A 27,190-nucleotide genomic window follows, 5' to 3' on the forward strand; every position below is an offset into this window, starting at 1 on the left:
GAACTTAGCCCTATCTGGGTGCTGGTAAAGGTTTTGATTCTTCCTACATGAAAGACGGCAAAGCATACCCAAAAAGGTCCATGCACTGGATTCCCATTGTCTACTGTACATTCCGGAGGTATGGGACCTTCTGTTTACTATTTCTTGGGTGTAAAGGTTCCCATATATATGGGTTTGTTTGACTGACAGCAAATTCTCTTGAATGCTCCCAGTCCCCACATATGAATGTTAAAGGGGTACTCAGCCCCTAGACATCCTATCCCCTATCCCAGCAGAGGGACCCCCCTCGATCCCCCAGCTGCACCCGGCCTTTGTTTAGAGCGTCGGGTGCAGCACCGGAGGCTTGTGACATCACGGCCGCGTCCCACTTGTGACTTCACGGCCACGCCCCCTCAATGCAAGTCTATGGGAGGGGGCGTCACGCCCCCTCCCATAGACTTGCATTGAGGGTGTGTGGCCATGACATCACGGACCTCCACCCCGCATTGCCAGCCATCCGGCACAGAGCGAAGTTCACTCCGTGAACCGGATGTTTGGGGTGCCGCAGCCGAGATTGCAGGGGGTCCCCAGTGGTGGGACCCCCGCGATCAGACATCTTATCCCCTATCCTTTGGATAGTGGATAAGATGTCTAGGGGCGGAGTACCCCTTTAAGATTGGCCAAGCATTCATTGTACATTGTAAGATCATAGCTTTGGAGGGTCTGTGATGTAAGGTATTTACTTCAGAGGTGGGATTTCAATTTTAAAAGGTTCTCTACTTGGCATGATGGATGCCCGCGGTGTAAAATTATTTCTACTGTTTTAATCAAATACACTAATTGCAAAGTAAGAGCTAAGTGCTTAAAGGGGTACTCCGCTGCTCAGCATTTGGAACTGTTCCGAACGCTGGAGTGGATGCCGGGAGCTCGTGACATCATAGTCCCGCCCCTCATGATGTGACGCCCAACCCCCTCAATGCAAGTCTATGGGAGGGGGCGTGACGTTTGTTCCAAATGCTGAGCAGCGGAGTACCCCTTCAAGAAGTACTCTCCATGTGAAACGACTTCTCTCAGTATGATATAAGCACTGGTAATGGTATGCTGCAGAACTCCTGCTAATGGGAACGGTGTTCCTGCTGTGGAAAAAGTGTAAGAACTTGGTTCCCACGCATTCCTGCAGGACCTGAGCCCTGCCATGCCCCCATAAAGTAATTAGATACTGTTCCCCATATATGAGTTATATTCTGTGTCTACATAAATTAAGTATATCGATACTGTGCCCTGCAAATTAATTATATACTGTGCCCCATATATGAATTATATACTGTGCCTCCATATCTGAATTATACACTGTGCCTCATATATGAATTATATACTGTGCCTCATGTATGAATTATATACTGTGCTCCATATATGAATTATATACTGTGCCCCATATATAAATTATAGACTGTGCCCCATATATAAATTATACACTGTGCCCCATAGATAAATTATAGACTGTGCCCCATATATAAATTATATACTGTGCCTCCATATCTGAATTATATACTGTGCCTCCATATATAAATTGTACACTGTGCCCCATATATAAATTATATACTGTTCCCTATATATGACTTATAGATTTTGCCTCCATATATGAATAAAATACTGTGCCCATATATGAATTATAGACTGTGCCTCCATGTGTAAATTATAGACTGTGTCCCCATAAATGAAACAATTAGATACTCTGCCTCCAAAAATGAAGTAAATAAATCCTGTGAAGTATGAAGTAAATAAATCCTGTGCCCCAGATATACGGTTAATTATACACTGTGCCCCATATATTAATTAATATGCTGTGGCCCATATATGAATAATAGACTGTGTCCCATTTATAAATTATAGACTGTGCCCCATATAGATATTATATACTGTTCCCTATATATGACTTATAGATTTTGCCTCCATATATGAATAAAATACTGTGCCCATATATGAATTATAGACTGTGCCCCATATATAAATTATATACTGTGCCCCATATATAAATTATAGACTGTGCCCCATATATAAATTATATACTGTGCCCCATATATAAATTATAGACTGTGCCCCATATATAAATTATATACTGTGCCTCCATATCTGAATTATATATACTGTGCCTCCATATATAAATTATACACTGTGCCCCATATATAAATTATATACTGTTCCCTATATATGACTTATAGATTTTGCCTCCATATATAAATAAAATACTGTGCCCATATATGAATTATAGACTGTGCCCCATATATAAATTATATACTGTGCCCCATATATAAATTATAGACTGTTCCCCATATATAAATTATAGACTGTGCCCCATATATAAATTATAGACTGTGCCTCCATATCTGAATTATATACTGTGCCTCCATATATAAATTATACACTGTGCCCCATATATAAATTATATACTGTTCCCTATATATGACTTATAGATTTTGCCTCCATATATGAATTATAGACTGTGCCCCATATATAAATTATATACTGTGCCCCATATATAAATTATAGACTGTGCCCCATATATAAATGATATACTGTTCCCTATATATGACTTATAGATTGTGCCTCCATATATGAATTGTATACTGTGCCCTATCAATTTATAAACTGAAGCCCATATATGAATTAATACACTTTGGCCAATTTAGGAATCATATACTGTGCCTGAATAAATGAAGTAATTAGATATTGTGTCCCATATATGAATTGTACTCTGTGTCTCTATATATTAATTAATATACTGTGCCCCATATATAAATTATACACTGTACCACCATAAATGAATGAATTAGATACTGTGCCCCCACTGTAGCAAAGATGCTTACCTGTCCCGTGTCCGCTCTCGTGCAATCCACTAGGTGCCGATCTGGCCTTAGGTAGCCAGACATGGCACCTAGATAGGAATACATCCTGAAGGAAGTGTCGCGTTGGGAGCCTAAGGGTGCATTCACACCACATTTTTGCTATACGGCAGCTGGAATTTAAAAACAGGCAGCTGCCATATCGCCGCCGGACCCGCACCGCAACGCCCTTATTTGAATAAGCTGAACAGAGTCAGCAAGTTACTTGGTCGGCTTTATTTTATTTCAGACTGAATATTTCGGTTTTCTTGCCGGACTGAAAACTGTGGTCAGCCACGGTTTTTAATCTGGCAGTAAAACTAACAGTTCAAAAATTAGCCAACCGAAGTCACGTGCTGACTCCTTCGGCCGCAATCACATAAACGGGGTGTGCTGCGGGTCCGGAGGGATACAGCAGCGGACAGTTTTTAAGTTCTTCCACCAGATCCGGCTGCCGTATAGCAAAAACGTGGTGTGAATGCACTCTAAGACCCCAGTACACCACCGGCCACTGATAATTCAATTATGTGTGTGTCCTAAGGATGCACATACAATTGAAAACTGTCAGGGAACCATTACAGGAATCCAACTTCCCCCCCAATTCCCCCATGAATTGAGGAAAACTGACTAAATTCCCACTGCTTGGCTTAGGAACAGTGAGATACACTGGTGGCACCCACTAGTTTAGGTTTATTTGGTTTCCAATTACAGTAAAATCTCCCTTAGCGGACACCTCCCAATAGAGGAAACTTCCCAATTGGACAGTTTTTTATTCCCAAGCAGAGAGGGGGCAAAACACACCCAATAGGAGACAAAACACACCCAATAGGGGACAACCAGGCTCTTGTGCCAGCCCTACCTTGTACACAGGGCCACCATCAGGGGGGTACAGCCAATACCTCTGCGCTTACTGAGAGCAGCAACGGCGGCTGCGAGCACTGAGGAGTGACACCAGGAGCCGCCGCTGCTCTCAGCCTCTCAGTACGCAGCACAGAGGACGTTAGGGGAACGTCAAATGCCCCTGCACCTGAGCCTGCTGGCCAGGCAAGAAGAACAACAGGGGGAGGAGGGAAGGGGAAAAGTGATGTGGCACAATGAGTAAGGGGAGAATGATTTGGCACAGGGGGAATACACTGGTACAAGGAGATAAAGGGGAAATGAAGTGGCAGAGAAGGGGATGAAATGGCATGGGGGATAAAGGGGGGGACACAGGGGGTGATAAAGAAGGGGTGATACATTTGTACAGAGGGTATAAAATGGCACAGGGTGGGTGAAGAGGAAATGATGTGGCGCAGGGGGTAAGGGGTGGTGATATGGCACAGGGGGGAATAAAGTGGCTCAAGGGGGAGGAATTAAGTCGCATTGGAAGGATCAAGAGGGATGAAATGGTACAGGGGGATGAAAAGGTGAGATTAAACGACACTGGAAGATTCTACTGTAATATTCCATGTTATCATGTTTTATAGGTATATACACTCTGGAGTGAGTACAGGACAGTATTTGGTCATTTAGAAAGATTTTTGAGTCTTTTTCCCCAATAGGGGACATGTCTCAATAGCGGACACTTTTTTTTATTCCCCGTGAGTGTCGGCTATTGGGCGATTCTACTGTATTACAACATTTGAACCTATAATCCACCAGTGCACAATTTGTATAGTGATGTATCTTTTATGCCATCTCTACCGTATGCATTGTGCTAGTATTCAGGAAGAAGGGGAGGTTCTCTATGGCACATACAGGGTGGACGGACGTTCATTGATTCTGTAGCTCAGACAGGATCTGGTGTCGCGCACAGTGAGAAGTTCAGTCACCTTACACCATGCTGCAGCTGCAAGGAAGTGGTGAGTAGAGACCCGATGGCAGAGACAATGCGATGCTGCGGGCACTGATTTACGGAGGGGTTTTTTTTAGTACATAATACAGATAATGTGATACCCAGTTGACTTCCTAATTTCTAGTATTTTGATGCCAAAGTTTTGCCGTTATATTTGATACAATAGTCTTGTCATATTACATTATTGATGAATGTGCACAATGATTATTATTTTTCCATTGGGATATTATTAAGATTCTCTAAACCAGGGATCTCAAACTGTGGCCCTCCAGATGTTGCAAAACTTCAACTCCCAGCTTGCTGGGAGTTGAAGTTTTGCAACATCTGGAGGGCCACATTTTGACACCACTGCTCTAAACTCAGACATGACTTTTAGAATTGTTAAATTATTTTAGGGGTACTCCAGTGGAAAACAATTTTTATTATTATTATTATTTTATTTTTTCAAATCAACCGGTGCCAGAAAAATAAACAGATTTGAAAATGACTTCTATTTAAAAATATTAATCCTTCCCGTACTTATCAGCTGATGCATGCTCCTGAGTAGGGTTGTGTAGTTATTTTCAGTCTGACCACAGTGCTCTCTGCTGACACCTCTGTCCATGTCATGAACTGTCCAGAGCAGGAGAGGTTTGCTATGAGGATTTGCTCCTGCTCCAGACATTTCCTGACATGGACAGAGGTGTCAGCAGAGAGCACTGTGGTCAGACAGAAAGGAAATTCAAAATAACTTTCTCTGGAGCATACAGCAGCTGATAAGTACTGGAAGAATTAAGATTTTTCAATAGACGTAATTTACAAATCTGAATAACTTTTTGGCACCAGTTATTTAAAAAAAATTTTTTTCCACCGGAGTACCGCTTAAATTTGGAATGGGTCTAGAAGATGGCATCGGTTCAGTAAAAAAAAAAAAGGGATTTTATGTGTTGATGTGCCCAGTTATGGATAGTCTAGGTTAGGGGTAATGTCATCTAATGAAGACTGGGACATAAAGGTGTATCAGTATATGGGGTGCAGAGGTTGAGGTTGCTCTGGTGTCTTAGAGACCCTAGGAGCTCCTCAACCAAATAATAAGACAACACCATTGTATATGACACACGTATGTTTTTGGGAGGTTGGATTCTTACACATTTTGCATTGGCGCCCATGATCTTCAAGCTGTGCCTCCCGGGACCAGAGTTGGGGGGATCTTGGTTCCCATTCTCCTGCCAAAATAATCTTCCATGTGATACGAGCCATAGGAAGTTTTTGGGTGGAGTAACGCGTGTCGTATTTGCTTCACAATAAACAAAATACGACATGCGGGACCCTACTCTTTGAATGTAGAGAATAGGCAGAAGATCCGGCTGACTTTCGAGTGACCATAAGGATGGTAGAGTACATAGGGGGCTTATGGCAAAGAAAAAAGTCAGGTCCACCACCCCACTCCTTATAACCCACCACAGGAGGTCCATGCCAAGATTCTTTTTTCTTGGTTCAGGTACTGGTACCGTATATTTTCCACCTTTTTTTTGTAACATTACTCAGGTTCTCACCATATTTTAAAGTAGAGACAAGACCTGGTAGGACTCTATGTACCTTACACCAGCTGCATGGGCTGACTCCATAGTATATATATATGCCCTCGGTGGACAACATCTTGCCAAATCTTCTTCGGATATTTGAAACCAATTGACAACGTGTAATGTTTGGCCACTGTCAACCCATATATAGACATAAGAAAGAACTTAAAGGGGTTATCCAGGAATAGAAAAATACAGCTAATTTATTTCAAAAACGGCTCCCTGTCTGTCTCCAGGTTGGGTGTGGTTCTGCAGTTCAGTTCTATTGAAGTGAAAGGAGCCAAGTTGTAATACCACACACAACCTGGGGACAGACATGGAGCTGTTTTTATTTTATTTTATTTTTTTTAAAGACATTAGATCTGTTTTTCTATTCCTGGATAACTCCTTTAAATTACCAGCAAAAAATAATATCCTAATGTTTTTCGCACAAATGTAGGAAATGATATATTTTCCCTTAAAATATACATACAGTAACCCCCCGACATGCGATGGCCCCGACATATGATCAAATCGACATACGATGCTTTTTTATGTCGGGGCCATCGCATTAACTGCTATCTGACAGCGCAAAATGCTTAAGCTGCTGTCGGATAGCAGTTTAAGCATCCCAGACAGGTTCATTTACCTATCCCCGCTGCTCCGGGTCCACTTTGGGATCCTCCAGCGTCTTTTGCATCTCCTCCAGGTTCTGGGCCTCGCTTTCCGGCGTCATTATTACGACGCTACGCACACCGTGCCCGCGCTGCTACGTAATAACGTCACCACAAAGCGAGGCCCGGACCCTGGGGAAGATGCGGAAGAAGCCGGAGGATCCCGAAGAAGAAACCGGAGCAGCGGGACAGCATCGGGAGTCCCTGGGACAGCATCGGGAGCGGTGAGGATGCTGTCTGGATCGGGACAGGTGAGTACAACTTCCTATACTTTACATTGCACGAATCCCTCAACATACGATGGATTCGACAAACGATGGGTCGTTTGGAACGGATTACCATCGTATGTTGAGGGACCACTGTATGTATATATATATAACAAAATCCCAAGAGAGCAGCACTCCTATATAGCCGTGAGTAGATGATGGGGTGCAAACAGTTGCATAAAATCTTGGTAACAGATCCTTCCCAACAGTCAACGAATAGGCAACAGCACTCCCGTATAGTGCAAATAAAATGGTCCTTTATTCACAACAACGTGGTGGCAACGTTTCGGCTGAAACGTTGCCACCACGTTGTTGTGAATAAAGGACCATTTTATTTGCACTATACGGGAGTGCTGTTGCCTATTCGTTGACATATATATATATATATATATATAGATATATATATATATCCTTTTTCTTCATTTTACTTGTTACTGTACTGTCACCTTAAACAAAACGTAGATGATGACTTCTATTAGGCTAAAAGGGACTTTTTACAGTTCTTTAGATAACAAAAAGTCTTTATTTCTCACTTGACAACTCCTCGTCGAGAGTGTTTGCTAAATGGAAAAAATTGACATTCTGAAAAATGAAAGTGAGGAAGTTGGTTTATGGTCAGAAGTTTTACTGCAGGTATCTCAGCAAGCGACACCGCTGACTTGTAACCAGTCTATCCGACAACAAGTGAAGAGTCACTAGAGCTTCTTCACCCAATATTTAAAACAGGCTGCGGTAATATACAATACCATATAACGGTGATGTGGTATTCCGTGAGGTCATTATGTGTGTGGTATAATTCTCACGTATATTTACTTTATCCATAACTTTTTAATTTTATGCATTTAAATGCTGAGTGAATGTCCTTTCTGCCCTATTGATCTGTACTGATGGCCTATCCTGAAGATACACCAATAATATTTTAGTCACAGGAAACTCCATTAAATATAGGAAAATAAGGAGTGACCTGTCATCCAAGCCAGGTGGAGAAAAGCTAGAGTAGAAATGTGTCCTTGTGTTTAGCTCTTAAAGGGGTACTCCGGCGCTTAGACATCTTATCCCCTGTCCAAAGGATAGGGGATAAGATGCCTGATCGCGGGGGTCCCGCCGTTGGGGACCCCCGTGATCTTGCACGCCGCACCCCGTTTAAAATCAGTCCCCGGAGCGTGTTCGCTCTGGGTCTGATTACTGGCGATCACGGGGCCAGGACATTGTGACGTCACGACTCCGCCCCTGTGTGACATCACGCTCCGCCCCCTCAATGCAAGCCAATGGGAGGGGGCGTGACAGCTGCCATGCCCCCCTCCCATTGGCTTGCATTGAGGGGGACGTCACATGGGGCGTAGCCTTGACATCACAATGCTCCGGCCCCGTGTTCGACAGTAATCGGACTGATTTTAAACGTGGTGTGGCATGCAAGATCACGGGGGTCCCCAGCAGCGGGACCCCCGCAATCAGGCATCTCATCCCCTATCCTTTGGATAGGGGATAAGATATCTAAACGCTGGAGTACCCCTTTAATAAAGCCTAAGTGTACAATGTAGTTCTTGAATCTGGTCAAGTATTTCATGCTGCTTGTGGTTAAAGGGAACCTGTCACCACCAAAATGCTGTGTCACCTATCAGCAGAATATTATAGAGCAGGAGGAGCCGAGCAGATTAATATATAGTTTTGTGGGAAAAGATTCAGTAGAACATTCATGTAATTGACGCTCATTTTTAGCTTAGGAGCCCAGTAGGTGGTCTTAAACAGTGGCTTACATCAAGAAATACAAGAAAGACTGAATCTTTTCCCACAAAACTATACATCAATCTGCTCATCTCTTCCTGCTCTATAACATGGTGCTGATAGATTGAACAGCATTTTTAAGGGCACAGGATCCCTTTAAGGATTTGAACTTGAGTTAACTCAAATGGGATCAGTGCCTCATATGTCTTGTCTCAATGCATCCAGTTTTCATATATAACATTGTTGTGGGCGGGAACTAATTGTATTTGATTTCACTTGTGGTTCTTACAATCCCATTAAAGAGGTACTCTGCCTCTAGACACCTTATCCCCTATCCAAAGGGGTGAAACACTAGTGAAAAACATTCACTGTTGATAGTTGAGATTGTGACACTAGAATCTTTTACCACCCATGTCGCTGCTGAATTTGCCATGTAGCTGGGGTAACCTAAGGCTCCTAAGGCTCTGGTTACACTTTGCAGCTTGTTTACTATCTGAATTTTTTTTATAGCTATTATACTGTTCTCCTCTTTTTTTTTTTTAATCTAGTTTAGTCCAGTTACCCTATAAAGTGGCTGAATAACACCACCACACAGCGTATACATAATAATACCGAGCGGTGACAAAATAATACCACCATACAGTATTTGAATAATACTGCCATACAGTAACTGAAAAATACCAGTAGTCACTGGATAAGACCATTAGATAGTGACTGAATAATACTACCATATAGTGAATATAAATGACAGCCATACAGTCAAAGAATAATACCACCATATGGTGAATAGATATGACAGCCATACAGTCAAAGAATAATGCCACCATATGGTGAATAGATATGACAGCCATACAGTCAAAAAATAATATTACCATATAGTGAATACATATGACAGCCATAAAGTCAAAGAATAATACCACTTTATAGTGAATAAATATGAAAGCCATACAGTCACTGAATAATACTACTATATGGTGAATTAATAAAACAACCATATAGTCACAGAATAATAATACTATTTAATGAATGAATAACACAACCATACAGTCACTGAATAATAAATACTACTATATAGTGAATTAATAAAACAACCTTACAGTCACAGAATAATACTACCATAATGAATGAATAAAACAACCATATAGTCACTGAATAATACTACTATATAATGACTGAATAAAACAACCATACAGTCACGGAATAATACTACTATAATGAATTAATAAAACAACCATATAGTCACGGAATAATACTACTATAGTGAATTAATAAAACAACCATATAGTCACGGAATAATACTACTATAATGAATGAATAAAACAACCATATAGTCACGGAATAATACTACTATTTAATGAATGAATAAAACAACCATATAGTCACGGAATAATACTACTATAATGAATTAATAAAACAACCATATAGTCACGGAATAATACTACCATAATGAAGGAATAAAACAACCATATAGTCACGGAATAATACTACCATAATGAAGGAATAAAACAACCATATAGTCACGGAATAATACTACCATAATGAAGGAATAAAACAACCATATAGTCACGGAATAATACTACTATTTAATGAATGAATAAAACAACCATATAGTCACGGAATAATACTACTATTTAATGAATGAATAAAACAACCATATAGTCACGGAATAATACTACTATTTAATGAATGAATAAAACAACCATATAGTCACGGAATAATACTACTATTTAATGAATGAATAAAACAACCATACAGTCACAGAATAATGCCACTATATAGTAACTACAGCCTTTGCTGAAACAGCAAATCCTCATTCCTACTTCAAGTTTACAACGCAGATGTAAAACCAGCATAAAGTGCTTTTCATGAGGACCCCTTTAAATGAGACGATATGTGGAGTTTTTTTTTTTTTTAATTCTTTCTTTTCCCATTTGTAGAATTCCTGCTCGTGGTTCTGGTCCTGACCATCCTTCAGGTAAGTGCACTACAGGCAATGTCGTGAGAACCAGGTGCCGTGTAGCCATATTTTTGTATGGGGGCACATCGCCTCATTGATTTGGTTGCTGCGGTTTTGTCTGCATGAACCCCTCCCTACCAACAACTGCTCTCGTTACTTTCTACCTATCCCTCTAACCACAAGGTGTTTGTATCGTTTTCTATCTCGGCTTCTTCTGCCAAAAGATCTCAACTACAAAGGCAGCTTCCAGAAAAAAACACTTCACCCACACAGCGCGTATAACTGTACCTGGGACTACGCCCAGCAGATATATACCCCTCCAACCACATAGGATCTATATACTGGTGTCCACAACTGCCAATGTAGAGATGAGGGCCATGTTTCCTTCATTGTGAATACAGTGTGGTTGTGCCTGGTACTGCAGGTCGGTGCCCCTGGGGTCAAGCCAATGAGCCAGTATGATCAGGGAACAAGATTAGACCCTCATGGAACAAACTGGCAATCCAAAGTTCAAACCATCAATGGTTAAAGGGTTTATCCAGGATTAGACGTGACTATCTGCCAAAAGCAGCACCACGCCTGTCCACAGGTTGTGTGTGGTATTACAGCTCAGCCTCATTAACTTTAATTGCATTAGGCTGCATTTAAAAATATTACCCATGGATGGATTGACCATATGACCTATTTTGAACGGGAGAGTCCTATTTGTTTTTTTTTTTTTTCATGACAGCCCCATCTTTTTATTAAATATGTTGGTTTTGTCCTGTGTCGTTAAACAAAACGGGCCAAAATTGATCTTTTTGTGGTTTTCGTGCCGCAGCAGCAGCTGGTCACTGTTCTTACAGTGGCCACGGCCTATGCTGCATGATCTTAAGGTGGCTGCCGGCACTTGTGACAAGTGGTACCCCTGACATCACACCCTGAGGATGTCAGGGGACATCAGAAGGGTGAGAACCTGGACCCTTGTGTGGACCCTAGAGTGGGCACCGGAACAGTAACTAAACTACCACCCGCCACAACTTCAGTGGTTCACTGCTCCACCTGTCCGGAAACTTCCTGCTATGGCCCAGCCATAGCAGTAGGTTCTGACCCTGAATTGTAGGAGCAGTGGAGCACTAAAGCAGTGGGGCAGTATAGCTGGGCTACTGGGGGTAGTATGTTTGTGGGGGCCACCTACTGCCCCTAGGGGCAGATGGCATTAACCCCTTGTGTTTGTGACGCCAGGGCGTGGTTTATCCTCTACATCACCCAAAGGTATACCGCTGAATCCGGGGCTAGGCACGGGGGCAAATAATGACTCGAACGCCAAGTTACTGAACAACAGCAGCTTTACTGAGTCAGACAGATGTAACAGTCTATACAGCTTGACTAGGCCCATGGAGGTGACCAGTGACTTCAGAGACCTTAGGATTTGCTGGGACTAATAGTGGACTTGGACAATTTGGATGCAGGCCACGCTGACTGAAGACAGGATGACTTGGACTGACTTGACTATGACAGACTATGACTGACTTCACCCCTTCTGTAGCTTTCCAGGCTTTGAATTGACCTGTGGGGCAATGGACTTGTGGATCCGTGGCTGCTGGACTGACTTTAGTCCTACTCCAGACACACCGCGGACTTTACCTCACTGCAACTCAGCATACAAGAGAGCGAACAGAGGCTCCACCCAGGGCTTAAATGGGGGAGACTAGGAGGTCACCCTTAGGTCACATGGTCACTAATACCTCACTGGTTTACAATCACATGACATCAGGTTAATCACATGACAACAAGTCTTAAAGCTATAACACATTATATGTACAATATACTGCATAACATAGTCATAGAGATAAATATACAAGGGGACAGATGTTAGGGGGCCCAGGGGTCACAGTATGGGTGCAACTCCTGTATTCTGCCACCACAGACCTATAACAATATATGGGGGCAGTATAGGGGGCCTTCAACTATATATAACCCTGTCCTGTTTTTGCTATTCCAATTTCCTGTTTTTGTCTTAAAGGGGTTCTCTGCTCCTAGACATCTTATCCCCTATTCAAAGGATAGGGGGATGAGATGTCTGATCGCGGGGGTCAAAACGCTGGGGACCCCCGTGATCTAGGCTGCAGCACCCCAGACATTGGGTGCACAGAGCGAACTTCTCTCTGTGCCGGATGACTGGCGATGCAGGGCGGAGGCTCATGATGTCACGGTTGCTCCCTGCTCGTGACGTTATGGCCATGGCCCCTCAATGCAGGTCTATGGAAGGGGACTTGCATTGAGGCGGCGTGGCCGTGAGGTTGCGAGCCTCCGGCGCTGCACCCGATGCTCTAAACGATCGACAGGTGCAGCAGGAAGATCGCGGGGATCCCCAGCTGTGGGACCCCCGCGATAAGATGTCTATGGGCGGAGTACCCCTTTAACCATTTAGGGACTAAGGGTCCATGGGAATTCCGGTCCCCGCCGCTCACCGGGTGGGAAATCATTCAGCAGGAATCCTGTGCAAACCCCTGGGGGGTCCTTAGACCCCCTCATTTTGGCGATTGCCACAAATCGTTGGTCAATTCAGACCGGCAATCTGCTGCGATTCTGGGCCATACGGGTCTCTGGTGACCTCCGGTGTCCAAGACACCCACGATCCCCCTGAAGGGATAGGAGTGAGGTGGCAGGGGTGCTACCACTCCTATCCCTGCTATTGGTCAGTCAGAGTCAACCGACCAATAGCAGATCAGGGGCGGGGGGGGGGGGGTCAAAGTTCGGTACCCCTGCTCTTCCCACCCACGATAGGCAGAACAGAGGAACTGTAATGTGACCGGCAGTCACTTACCGGCAGCGATCGGCGGCAGCGGCGATGAGGTGCAGCTCTCTGGTGCAGACTACAGAAGTCGGTGAGTTGTTGCCTAGCAACATCTGGAGGGCTACACTTTGGAGAGCACTATACAGTGTTCTCTAAACTGTAGCCCTCCAGATGTTGCAAAACTACAACTCCCAGGATGCCCAAACAGCAGCTTTCTGTCTGGGCATGCTGGGATTTGTAGTTTTGCAACATCTGGAGGGCCACAGTTTGGAGATCACTGAGCAGTGTTTTCTAAACTGTGGCCCTCTAAATCTTTTAAAACTACAACTCCCAGCATGCTGTCTCACCATGTTGGGAGTTGTAGTTGCGTACCTCCAGCTTCTGCATAACTACATCTCCCAGCGTGCCCTTCGGTGATCAGTACATGCTGGGAGTGGTAGTTTTGCAACAGCTGGAGGTACACTGGTTGGAAAATGCTGAGTTAGGTAACAGAACCTAACTCAAGGTTTGTCAGTGCATGCTGGGAGTTGTAGTTTTGCAACAGCTGGAGGTTTGCACCCTATGTGAATGTACAGGGTACATTCACACGGGTGGGTTTACAGTGAGTTTCCTGCCTCAAGTTTGAGCTGTGGCAAATCTCTGCGCCGCAGCACAAATTACTAGTGGGAAACTCACTGTAATCCCCCGCCCATGCGAATGTACCCTAAAAACCCTACACTACACTACACTAATACAAAATAAAGGGTAAAACACTACATATACACCCCCTTACACTGCCCCCCCAATAAAAATTAAAAATGTATCGTTCGGCAGTGTTTCCAAAATGCAACCTCCAGCTGTTGCAAAACTCCAAGCATTTCCGGACAGCCACTGACTGTCCAGGCATGCTGGGAGTTTAGCAACAGCTGGAGGCACCCTGTTTGGGAATCACTGGCGTAGAAAACCCCTATGTCCACCCTTATGCAATCCCTAATTTAGGCCTCAAATGCGCATGACGCTCTCTCACTTTGGAGCCCTGTCGTATTTCAGGGAAACAGTTAAGGGCCACATATGGGGTATTTCCGTACTCAGGAGCAATTGCATTACAAATTTTGGAGGGCTTTTTCTCCTTTTACCCCTTATAAAAAGTAAAAGTTGGGGTCTACACCAGCCTGTAAAAAAATAAAAAAAATTTACACTAAAATGCTGGTGTTGCCCCATACTTTTAATTTTCACAAAAGGAAAAAAAAGACCCCCAAAATTTGTAACGCAATTTCTCCTGAGTACTGAAATACCCCATATGTGGGCGTAAAATGCTCTGCGGACGCACAACAAGGCTCAGGAGTGAGAGCGCCATGTACATTTGAGGCCTAAATTGGTGATTTGCACAGGGGTGGCTGATTTTACAGTGGTTCTAAAATAAATGAAAAAAAAAAAAATACCCACGTGTGATCCCATTTTGGAAACAACACCCCTCACATAACGTAACAAGGGGTACAGTGAGCCTTAACACCCCACAGGTGTTTGACGAATTTTCGTTAAGGTTGGATGGGAAAGTAAAAATCTTTTTTTTTTTTTTACTAAAATGCTGGTATTACCCTAAATTTTTGATTTTCACAAGGGAAAATAGGAAAAAAGTCCCCAAAATTTGTAACCATTTTCTTCTGAGTAAGAACATACCCCATATGTGGATGTAAAGTGCGGGCACACTACAATGCTCAGAATAGAAGGAGCGCCATTGGGCTTTTGGAGAGAAAATTTGTCCGGAATTGAAGGCCACGTGTGTTTACAAAGCCCCCATAGTGCCAGAACAATGGACCCCCCCCACATGTGACCCCATTTTGTAATCTACACCCCTCACAGAATTTAATAAGGGGTACAGTGAGTATTTACACCCCACAGGTGTCTGACAGATTTTTGGAACAGTGGTCTGTGAAAAGAAAAAAATTTAATTTTTCATTTGCACAGCCCACTGTTCCAAAGATCTGTGAAACGCCAGTGGGGTGTAAATGCTCACTGCACCACTTATTACATTCCATGAGGGGTGTAGTTTCCAAAATGGGGGTCACATGTGGGGGGTCCACTGTTCTGGCACCATGGGGCCTGTAAACGCACATGGCCCGCGACTTCCATTCCAAATAAATTCTTTCTCCAAAAGCCCAATGGCGCTCCTTCTCTTTTGGGGTATTTCCATACTCAGAAGAAATGGGGATACAAATTTTGGGGGGAATTTTCTCCTATTACCCCTTGTAAAAATGTAAAATTTGGGGGGAAATCAGCATTTTGGTGAAAAAAAAATTTTCATTTACACATCCGACTTTAACAAAAAGTCATCAAACACCTGCGGGGTGTTAAGGCTCATTGTACCCCTTGTTACGTTCCTTCAGGGGTGTAGTTTCCAAAATAGTATGCCATGTGTTTGTTTTTTTTGCTGTTCTGGCACCATAGGGGCTTCAAAAATGTGATATGCCCCCCAAAAACCATTTAAGCTCAATTTGCTTTCCAAAGGCCAAATGTGACTCCTTCTGAGCATTGTAGTTCGCCAGCAGAGCATTTTAAGTACTCCAAAGAAATGGGGTTACAAATTTTGGGGGCATTTTCTCCCATTACCCTTTGTAAAAATGGTAAATTTGTGGGGGGGGGGGGGGGACTGCACATTAGTGAAATTTTTTTTTTCATTTACACATCAGATTTTACTAAAAAGTCTCATTAAACACCTGTGGGGTGATAAGGCTCACTGTACCACTTGTTACGTGCCTTGAGGGGTGTAGTTTCAAAAATAGTATGCCTTGTGTGTTTTTTATTTTATTTTTTATTTTTGTGCTGTTCTGGCACCATAGGGGTTTCCTCAATGTGACATGCCCCCTAAAAACCATTTCAGCAAAATTCACTCTCCAAAATCCCACTATCGCTCCTTCCCTTCTGAGCCCTCTAGTGCACCCACAGAGCACTTTACATCCACATATGAGGTATTTCCTTACTCGAGAGAAATTGGGTTACAAATTTTGGGGGTCTTTTTCTCTTATTACCCCTTGTAAAAATTCTAAAATTGGGTCTACAAGAACATGCGAGTGTAAAAAATGAAGATTTAGAATTTTCTCCTTCACTTTGCTGCTATTCCTGTGAAACACCTAAAGGGTTAAAGGGGTACTCCCGTGGAAAACTTTTTTGTTTTAAGTCAACTGGTGCCAGAAAGTTAAACAGATTTGTAAATTACTTCTATAAAAAAATCTTAATCCTTCCAGTACTTTTTATAGGCTGTATACTACAGAGGAAATGCTTTACTTTTTAGATTTCTCTGATGTCATGACCACAGTGCTCTCTGCTGACCTCTGCTGTCCATTTTAGGAACTGTCCAGAGCAGCATATGTTTGCTATGGGAATTTTCTCCTACTCTGGACAGTTCCTAAAATGGCACTGTGCACTGTGGTCATGACATCAGAGAAATTTAAAAAGTAAAGCATTTCCTCTGTAGTATACAGCCTATAAAATGTACTGGAAGGATTAAGATTTTTTAATAGAAGTAATTCACAAATCTGTTTAACTTTCTGTCACCAGTTGATGTAAAAAAAAAAAAAAAAGTTTTCCACAAGAGTACCCCTTTAACAAACTTTCTGAATGTCATTTTACTTTCAGACTTTGAGGGGTGCAGTTCCTAAAATGGGGTCATTTATGAGGTATATCTAATGTGAAGGCCCTTCAAATCCACTTCAAAACTGAACTGATCCCTGAAAAATTCAGATTTTGAAAATTTCGTGAAAAGTTTTAAAATTGCTGCTGAACTTTGAAGCCCTCTGATGTCTTCCAAAAGTAAAAACACGTCAATTTTATGATTCAAACATAAAGTAGACATATTGTATATGTGAATCAATATAAAATGTATTTGGAATGTCAGAGAGCAGAGAGCTTCAAAGTAAAAAAAATGCTAAATTTTCAAATTTTTTATGAAATTTTTGAATTTTTTTTCCAAGAAATGATGCATGTATCGACAAAAATTGATCACTATGTTAAAGTAGAATATGTCATGAAAAAACAATCTTGGAATCAAATTCATAAGTAAAAGCATCCCAGAGTTTTTAATGCTTAAAGGGGTTCTCCCTTGTTTATACTGCTTTTTGTTATTATGTTTGTGTGTTATGTGTGTATAAGTATGTGTTTTTTTTATGTGTGTTGTGATTATGTATATATGTATTTTCTTACCTTTTGTGAACATCCGGAAGCTGGCCCCTTTTTCTTCCAGTGGCTTGCTGTGTAACCTCGGCCTCCGCCATGTTGTGTTCGGTAAGTGGGATGTCGGGGTGTGTGTTCTTGCTTCTGTCCTTCCTATCTTCTGACGTCCGAGGCGAATCTTTTCTTCCTGTTTCTTCCGTGGCTCAGCGACTAATCTGCGGCCTCTTCCGGCGCATGCGCAGGTAGTTTTTTTTTTTTTTTTTACCAAGAACGTTTTTTTTGTCTAATTGACAAACTGTCTGCGCATGCGCGAGTGCGCAAGTGCTATGCTAACAGCGTAGCATACGTTAGGTCTACGCTAATAGCTTAGCTTTGCGCAAGCGCAGACAGTTTGTCAATCAGACAAAAAAAGCTTTATTGGTAAAAAAAAAAAAAAAAACTACCTGCGCATGCGCCGGAAGAGGCCGCAGATTTGTTGCTGAGCCACGGAAGAAAAAGGAAGAAAAGATTCGCCTCGGACGTCAGAAGATAGGAAGGACAGAAGCAAGAACACACACCCCGACATCCCACTTACCGAACACAACATGGCGGAGGCCGAGGTTACACAGCAAGCCGCTGGAAGAAAAAGGGGTCAGCTTCCGGATCTTCACAAAAGGTAAGAAAATACATATATACATAATCACAACACACATAAAAAAACACATACTTATACACACATAACACACAAACATAATAACAAAAAGCAGTATAAACAAGGGAGAACCCCTTTAAAGTGACAGTGGTCAGATGTGTAAAAAATGCTCTGGTCCTTAAGGTGAAAATGGGCATGGTCCTTAAGAGGTTAAGGAAATATGGTCAGCCTACCTTTAGACTGACACCATTGGACAGGTGTGGTGCTGTTTGTGGATGAAAGTAGCTTTTTATTCCAGCCATAAGCTCTTTAAACCCACTGTTAGAACCTGGCAAACCTTCCATCAGTAGACGAAACCCCACAAAATCACTAATTCAAGACAACTTATCATAAAGAGGATCTTAGAAAGTTCAGCACTGACATCTTGGGCTCACCAATATCATGTGCAGGGAATTCTCCCAAGGAGGAAGTGGCAGTCGTGTGGTCTCAGCAGCTATGTGACCCGTTTCACATTGACCACTGTATTGGTAAACAACACTGGAAGTTTTCATTTTAATCATAAAGACATATCAAAAGTTTTGATCAGTCGGGGTCTGACCCCAACCCATTATTAAAGGGATATTCCAGGAAAAAACTTTTTTTTATCTATCAACTGGCTCAAGAAAGTTAAACATATTTGTAAATTACTTCTATTAAAAAATCTTAATCCTTTCAGTACTTATGAGCTTCTGAAGTTAAGGTTGTTCTTTTCTGTCTAAATCCTCTCTGATGACACCTGTCTCGGGAAACGCCCAGTTTAGAAGCAAATCCCATAGCAAACCTCTTCTAAACTGGGCGTTTCCCGAGACACGTGTCATCAGAGAGCACTTAGACAGAAAAGAACAACCTTAACTTCAGAAGCTCATAAGTACTGAAAGGAATAATGTTTTTTAATAGAAGTTTAATTAACAAATCTGTTTAACTTTCTGGAGCCACTTGATATATATAAAAAAAGTTTTTTCCTGGAATACCCCTTTAAGGGTAAGCGGGAGATGTGCGCAACCAGCGTCTTTTTTTTTTTTTTGACAGCTACACCTTAAAGTTTCAATTTACTGATAATCGGAACTATATGTAATGAAGCTGAATATCCCCACCCACATTCACTGACGGCAACTTACGAGGAATTGAAACTACAACTGCAACACTACAATTTGGCACGATCTAATAACATAGTAAATTGTGTATAAAATAAAGTGTTAAAGGGGTACTCCACTGGAAAACTTTTTTTTTTTAATCAATTGGTGCCAGAAAGTTAAAAAGGTTTGTGAATTACTTCTATTTAAAAATCTTAATCCTTCCAGCACTTGTCAGCTGCTATATGCTTCACAGGAAGTTATTTTCTTTTTGGATTTCTTTTCTGTCTGTCCACAGTGCTCTCTGCTGACACATCTGTCCGTGTTAGGAACTGTCTAGGGTAGGAGCAAATCCCCATAGCAAACCTATCCTGCTCTGGACAGTTGCTAAAATGGACAAAGGTGTCAGCAGAGAGCACTGTGGCTAGACAGAAAGGAAATTCTAAAAGAAAAGAACTTCCTGTGGAGCATTTAGCAGCTAATAAGCACTGGAAGGATTGAGATTTTTAAATAGAAGTACTATACAAATCTGTTTTTCTGGCACTGATTTAAAAAAGAAAATTCTAGTGGAGTTCAACCCCTTAAGGACATAGGACGTACGGGTATGCCCTGACGTCCTGGTAGTTAAGGACACAGGGCGTACCTGTATGCCCGTGGGAATTCCGGTCCCCGCCTAGCGAGCGTCGGGGACCAGAATTCCCACGGGAATACAGGCAATCATTCAGCAGGCACCCCGTGCAAACCCCTGGGGGGTTACTGAGACCGCCCCATGTCAGCGATTCCGTGTCAGTTGGGTCCCCGGTAACCCGAAAAAAGAAAGGTGATAGGTGCCGTCCGAGACAGCACCTATAATCCTTTAGCAGCAGGAGTGAGGTAGCACTCGTGTCACCTCACGATCGTCGCGATTTGCCGGCCGGTAACGGTATCAGAACTCCTGCTGTGGGGGTGTCCCGGAGGGCGAGAGTGGGTGCCGGGAGTCCTCACCTGAGGCTTGGGCCCCCGATCCCCGGCATCGGCGGTGGGATCGGGGCCCCGGGAGCGAGTCAGCGGCAGCGGCTGCAGGCAGGATCCAATGAAGCAGCAGCAGGAGTTGTTGTTATGCAACAGCAGAAGGCACAACTACAACTCCCAGAATGGCCTTTGATAGTTTGTGCATGCTGGGGGTTGTAGCTATGCAACAGCTGGAGGCACATTTTTTCTATGAAAAACTAGAACCCTCAGCATGCACAAACTACCAAAGGGCATGCTGGGAGTTGCAGTAGTGTGCCTCCAGCTGTTGCATAACTACAAGTCCCAGCATGCCCTTTGGCTGTCACTGTATGCTGAGAGTTGTAGCTTTTGCAACAGCTGAAGGCACATTGGTTGCAAAACACTGAGTTTGTTACCTGAGTATCGACGAAAATTTACTACTATGTTAAGGTAGAATACGTCATGAAAAAACAGTCTTGGAATCAAATTCATAAGTAAAAGCATCCCAGAGTTATTAATGCTTAAAGTGACAGTGGTCAGATGTGCAAAATATGCTCTGGTCCTTAAGGTCAAAATGGGCCTGGTCCTTAAAGGCGTACTCTGCTGCGCAGCGTTTGGAACCAACTGTTCCAGACGCTGGAGACGGCGCTGGGAGCTTGTGATGTCATAATCCCGCCCCCTCATGACATCACGCCCCGCACCCGCTCAGTGCAAGTATATGGGAGGGGGCATGACAGCCGCCACGCCCCCTCCCATAGACTTGCATTGATGGGGCGGGACGGGATGGCATGAGGTGGCGGGGCTATGGCGTCACGAGCTCCCGGCGTCGTCTCCAGCAGCATGTTTTCTGAAGCTGATTTTTGTCCCATTGAAGTCGATGGTAGCAAAATCAGCTGCACAAAATATCCAACAGAAGTATGCATCAGATCCTGTACGCGTAAACGTACCCTTATACAATCTTTTCTCGAACATATGTATAATATTACTTATTCCTCTTACAGGTAGCAGCAACCAACGGAGACATGGAGCTCAATAGTACTGAAGATAGCAGCATCACCCCCGGCCCCCCTGTGAGTATGCTTGTGCTTATACTGGATATAAATTTAAATTGACTGCAGTGTAAACCATGGGGGAGGGACACCTAGATCAACCAATGAGACGAGGCGGATGTCAGACTAACTTGGACAACATTTCATCATAGCTGTCCGCCAATTTGGACTCCCCTCCCACCAATGCGGCAATAATGGGGAAGATGTGCTTTGGGGCCCCCATAGGCGCCAGGCCCCGGTGCAACTGCTACTTTTGCTACCTCTATAGCTACACCCCTATAGAGGATATATAAAATTTTTAAAATTTTTAAAAAGCACGAAAATCCACAGGCTTCCACAGTGCAGCTCATTACATTGTTCTTATAAGTGCAAGTCACATGACTGGACGTCAATGTACAGAAATCTGTTTGCATTACCGTGACAACATCAGAGCAAGCACAATGTTTATATTATTGCAGCAGGAAAGAAGCAGGTGTAAGGCATACCCAATGGAGACTAGTTTGGGAAATGCTATTTGGGCCCAAATATTGCATAAGAAATTAGGATGTTAGAAAGTTGGCAGTGTCCTAAAGATGGAGGAGGAGACATAGATGAATATCAGTGTTGTTGCTTAGAGATGAGTGAATTGGTCAGTTTTTCTCTCAATCTGAATTTTTGAGGATTTGTTTTGGACAAACCAGTATAGGGGCAGGGACTCCTGTCAAAGGCAGGAGTCCCTGCTCCTTTACTTTCTCTCTTTTTCTTTTTCAAAGATTTTTTTTTTAATTGATTTTCCAAACATAACATAAAATATTATTTGCATGTTTATTCAAATAATAATCATTAAATTGTCAAAACATATAAACTCCAGGGGGGAGATTTATCAAAACCTGTGCAGAGGAAGAGTGGTGCAGTTGCCCATAGCAACCAATCAGATTGCTTCTTTCATTTTCCACAGGCCTCTAAAGAGGCCTGTGGAAAATGAAAGAAGCAATCTGATTGGTTGCTATGGGCAACTGCACCACTCATCCTCTGCACAGGTTTTGATAAATCTCCCCCCAGAAGCTTAATATGACTTCTATCCGCATTTAATTACATTTTGTCCTATTTTCCTGTTGCATGGTGCTTTTATACTAATTCTAGTGACTAGCCTTAGTCGTTTTTTCTCACCACAAATATATACGTGAATAGACCCCTATTTCTTGTAGGGGGTAGTGTCTTCTTTTACTATAACATATCCAAGGGGACCATAATTTCTAAAAGGCTTTAGGGGAACCTTCTCCTATTGCAATTATTTCTTTAAGGCGATAGGTATGGTTAATGGCATTGAATACTTCGCCTGCCTCTGGTTTTTTCTCTGTTTTCCAATATTTAGCCAGTGCCATTTTAGCTAAGGTGAGAATTTTGCATAGCAGTTTCCTTTGGGATATTGAAAAGTTATGTATCCCTATCATTAATAGCGCTAATTGTGGTGATTATGGTTTACAGCTCATGAAAACCCCAAAGACCCCCCCCCCCCCCCCAATTACTATGATTTGGGGAACCATGTCATCTGCTGATGTTGGTCACTTTGCTTCATTAAAGGGGTTCTCCACTGCCCCATCGTTTGGAACATTTCTTTCCGAAAGCTTGGAGCGGGCAGTGGGGGTTGTGACATCACGACCACGCCCCTTGTGACATCACACTATGCCCCCTCAATGAAAGTCAATGGGAGGGAGCATGGCGACCTCCACGCCCCCTCCCTTAGAGTTGCATTGAGGGGGAGTGGTATGGCGTTACAAGGGGACATGGTCATGACATCTCGACCCCCGCCGCCTGCACTCAGCGTTCTAAACAAATGCTGGGTGCGGCACAGAGATTGCGGGGGTCCCAGCTGCGGGACCCCCACGATCAGACATCTTTTCCCCTATCATTTGGATAGAGGATAAGATGCCTAGGGGCGAAGTACCCCTTGAAGTCCAGGGTCAACGCATCCGTCTACCAGGAGATTTTGGAGCACTTCATGCTTCTTTTCCTTTTAAGTTGCATTAATGAAATACAATGGACTTTTGCACAATATTCTAATTTTTCGAGTTTCACCTGTATGGCCCTCGGAGATCATAGACAATGCTGTGCTGACCCACACAATGTACTACACTCGCTGGACCGGACAATCTACAACTGGACCTGCAAGTCTAGGGATGGATCTGAAATGACTGTCGAAACGAATTTCTGGAAGTTCCCTCATCTCTAGGGTTGCAGTTGGAGTAGTGGTTAAAGCTGTCATACCCAGGACCTGGTAACTGAAGGGGGAGCCCTAAGGCTTCTCTGACACATACAAAGTCCCCAGTATTATATCTGACTAATAGAAGTACGTTCCCCCTTTAGTCCTTGCACTTGATTTCAGAGCAGGACCAGACTAAGAGTGGTGGAGGTCCCTGGACAATCCTTTTGTCCTCCCAATAATACAACCCTTTCAGAAGATTATGTCAGTGCTCGCACGTAGCTGGGTTGCACCTGTTCCAGCAGATAATCTTGCCGTTCTCATTGTGAATCTGTGGCTTCCTTTCCTTTCACTGTAGGTGAGACGGGATGTGGCTTTATACAAGTTCAGAGGATATGCAAATACTTCTCTATTAAATACACTGTCTGCAGATAACTGATGCTTTATGTCAATGTCACATTACTGCTTATCTATTGTTCCAAATATACATCTGTGGTGTTGGGTGATGGTAATGTGCAAATTAACCTTTTCGTGATGCCAGAGCATGGTTAGCCTATACACCATCCAAGGTTGAGCCAGCTTCTCCTTGGCCAGGCATGGGACAATGAATACTCTGGCACAAGGTTACAGAAAAAGATTTTACTGAGGCAGGATAGACGGTAAAATCCATTACAGCTCAGATTGGTACAAAGGGAGGTGCAGGGTAAACATAAGTCCCAGGGCAATCAATCTCTATACAACAACCCTCTCAGCTTTTTCCAGACAGCCACACGATGAGGCCCATTAAAGGGGTACTCCGCTGCTCAGCATTTGGAACAAACTGTTCCGAACGCTAGAGCTGGAGCCGGGAGATCGTAACGTCCCAGCCCCGCCCCCTCATTATGTCACACCCCGCCCCCTCAATGCAAGTCTATGGGAGGGGGCGTGACAGCTGTCACGCCCCCTCCCATAGACTTGCATTGAGGGGGCGGGGCATAACACCATGAGGGCACGGGGCTATGACGTCACGAGCTCCCGGCGCAAGCTCTAGCGTTTGGAACAGTTTGTTCCAAACGCTGAGCAGCGGAGTACCCCTTCAACTGTAATGTTTTGCGCAAGGTTATAAATACTGCATAAGCTTCTATGGGCCCCATCCATAACATCTTCATTTGCATTTCACAGGTACTCGATGATATTGATAATTCTACCGCCAGTAACAAAGACGAAGACTACAGCACACTGGATAACAGCTTGTATCAAGATTACTGTGTAAAAAATGATGTTCGAGTATTCCGGTCCCACTTCCTGCCAGCGATGTACATCATCATCTGCTTCATCGGATTAGCCGGAAATGGCCTAGTGATGCTACGATACTTGTACTTCAAGAGACTAAAGACAGGAACGGACTTCTACATGCTGAACCTGGCTGTCGCAGATGTTGTTTTCCTCTTTACCCTTCCCTTTTGGGCAGTGAGCATCAGTTATAGTTGGGTTTTTGGTAGCGGGATGTGTAAGGTCATATACTGTCTGTACAAGATGAGCTTCATCAGTGGGATGTTCTTGCTCATGAGCGTGAGCATTGAAAGATACTTTGCAATAGTCCAAGCCCCCTCTGCTCACCGGCACAGATCCAAGACGGTGTTCATAAGCAAGATCTCCAGTATCGGCATCTGGTTCGTGGCCTTCACCTTGTCCATACCAGAGTTGATCTATAGTGGTATCGTGAATGACGATGGAAAGGACATGTGCGCCATGTTCTCCACAGACTTTCAGAGTTTCAACGCAAAACTGAGGATCATCCAGATGGTCATGGGATTCCTTCTACCCTTCATCATCATGGCTCTTTGCTATAGTTTGATCATCAGGACTCTTCTTCGGGCACGGAATTTCGAGAAGTACAAAGCCATTAAGGTCATCATCATCATTGTCATCGCTTTTGTGGTCTTCCAGTTGCCATACAATGCTGTCCTGTTGGTAAAGACCTTTTCGAACACCACTGTGTGTACAGAGAGCAAAAAATTGGATATAGCTGATGACGTAACCTACAGCCTTGCATGCTTGCGTTGTTGCCTTAACCCCTTCCTCTACGTTATCATCGGAGTCAAGTTCAGAAATGACATGTGTAAATTCTTCAAGGATCTGGGCTGCTTAAGTCATGAGAAGTTTTCCCAATGGTCTACCGCTAAACCGAGCAAGAGAAGCTCTTTTGCAATGGACACAGAGACAACCACCACCTTTTCTCCTTGATATTCCAGTGCAAACATTTTCTTAATAAATACAGTGACACCCCAGAAATGGTCTTTCAAAGGGGTGGCCTTTTCAATGAAGAGTAACCTCTATAAATAGGGACCTAAAAATCCCTCCCAGGAGGATCTGGTGTAGATCATGGGTGGTCTTCCCAAAGAAGTGGTTTTCTGGAGAGCTACCGGGGGAATTTGCACTTCAAACGTTGCTTTCAAACTTTTTTGAGCAACAAAGGGAATCATTATCTAGAATCTCAGAAACAATATCAAGTTTCACTTTGACACATAGGGAACCATTGACATTCATCACATATTTATCTCATCAGTTTCTGACTGAATTCATTCTTGACCAAAAAAAATAAAAAATAAAAGATACATTTCCCTGGGTTTCTTGATATGACTCAGTTTAAACTAAAAGGACACCTCTGCTTCTGCGTCAGATCAGTTTCGCTGTTATAAACCAATATTTTTTTATTCTACAGAATTTTTTAGAATTTTTGAGGGAGCTTTATCAAAAAGGAAAAGTGGAGCAGTAGCCAATAACAACCAATCAGAGCGCTTCTTTAATTTTTCTTTAAAAAGGCACAAAAAAAAGCAATCTCCTCTTTTCTTCTAGACAGGTTATGATACCCCCATGGGAATGGAGTTCCTGCTAATGTTCCCAGCCCTTCAGTGGAAATCTTGGGTGAGTTCATGCACTTTTTTCCCCCAGGACCCCTGATCAGCATACATGTCTGATCACCGCTCCAACAAAATGGGGACATAGTTCTAATTTTGGAGGTCCAAGCAGTGGAGAACCCAGCAATCAGACACTCCTCACCTACCCTGTGGAAGGGCAAAGCTTGTTATTGTAGAAACCCCCTTTTTTCGGATCCGTTCACTTCATCTTATCTTAGGGGTTATCCAGGATTAGAAAAGCTGAGCTGATTTCTTGTCAAAACAGCACCACACTTGTTCTCAGGGTGTGCGTGGCATTGCAGCTCAGTTCAAGCGGAGAGCACTGTGGTCAGACAGAAAAGAAATTCAAAAAGAAAATAACTTCCTGTGGAGCATACAGCAACTGATAAGTACAGGAAGGATTAACATTTTTACATAGAAGTAATTCATAAATCTGTTTAACTTTCTGGCACAAGTTTATTTAAAAAAAATTGTTTTCCACTGGAGTACCCCTTTAACTCTGTTTATCTATACTTGGATAATCCAATAAGAACCTCCTAAAAATGACCGTATTAGGCTAAG

At 43.1% G+C, this 27,190-nt stretch overlaps 1 protein-coding gene across 4 annotated transcripts; it reads left to right on the plus strand.

Moving 5' to 3' along the window:
- CCR7 (C-C motif chemokine receptor 7) lies at positions 1-27,190 on the plus strand. Of its 4 annotated transcripts, none has more exons than XM_056548038.1 (5): positions 1-118; positions 4,562-4,702; positions 10,839-10,876; positions 21,500-21,568; positions 24,891-27,190. In XM_056548038.1, the coding sequence occupies exons 2-5, from the start codon at positions 4,681-4,683 to the stop codon at positions 25,953-25,955; spliced, it is 1,194 nt and encodes a 397-aa protein (XP_056404013.1). In that variant the 5' UTR covers positions 1-118; positions 4,562-4,680; the 3' UTR covers positions 25,956-27,190. The 4 variants fall into 4 exon arrangements, with proteins under 4 accessions (XP_056404013.1, XP_056404014.1, XP_056404016.1 ...); XM_056548039.1 differs by lacking the exon at positions 1-118 and adding an exon at positions 4,244-4,267 and having other exon boundaries at positions 4,569-4,702; XM_056548041.1 differs by lacking the exons at positions 1-118; positions 4,562-4,702; positions 10,839-10,876; positions 21,500-21,568 and adding an exon at positions 21,940-22,021.

Source organism: Hyla sarda, chromosome 12 (assembly GCF_029499605.1).
Source record: "Hyla sarda isolate aHylSar1 chromosome 12, aHylSar1.hap1, whole genome shotgun sequence".
NCBI classification, from domain to species: domain Eukaryota; kingdom Metazoa; phylum Chordata; class Amphibia; order Anura; family Hylidae; genus Hyla; species Hyla sarda.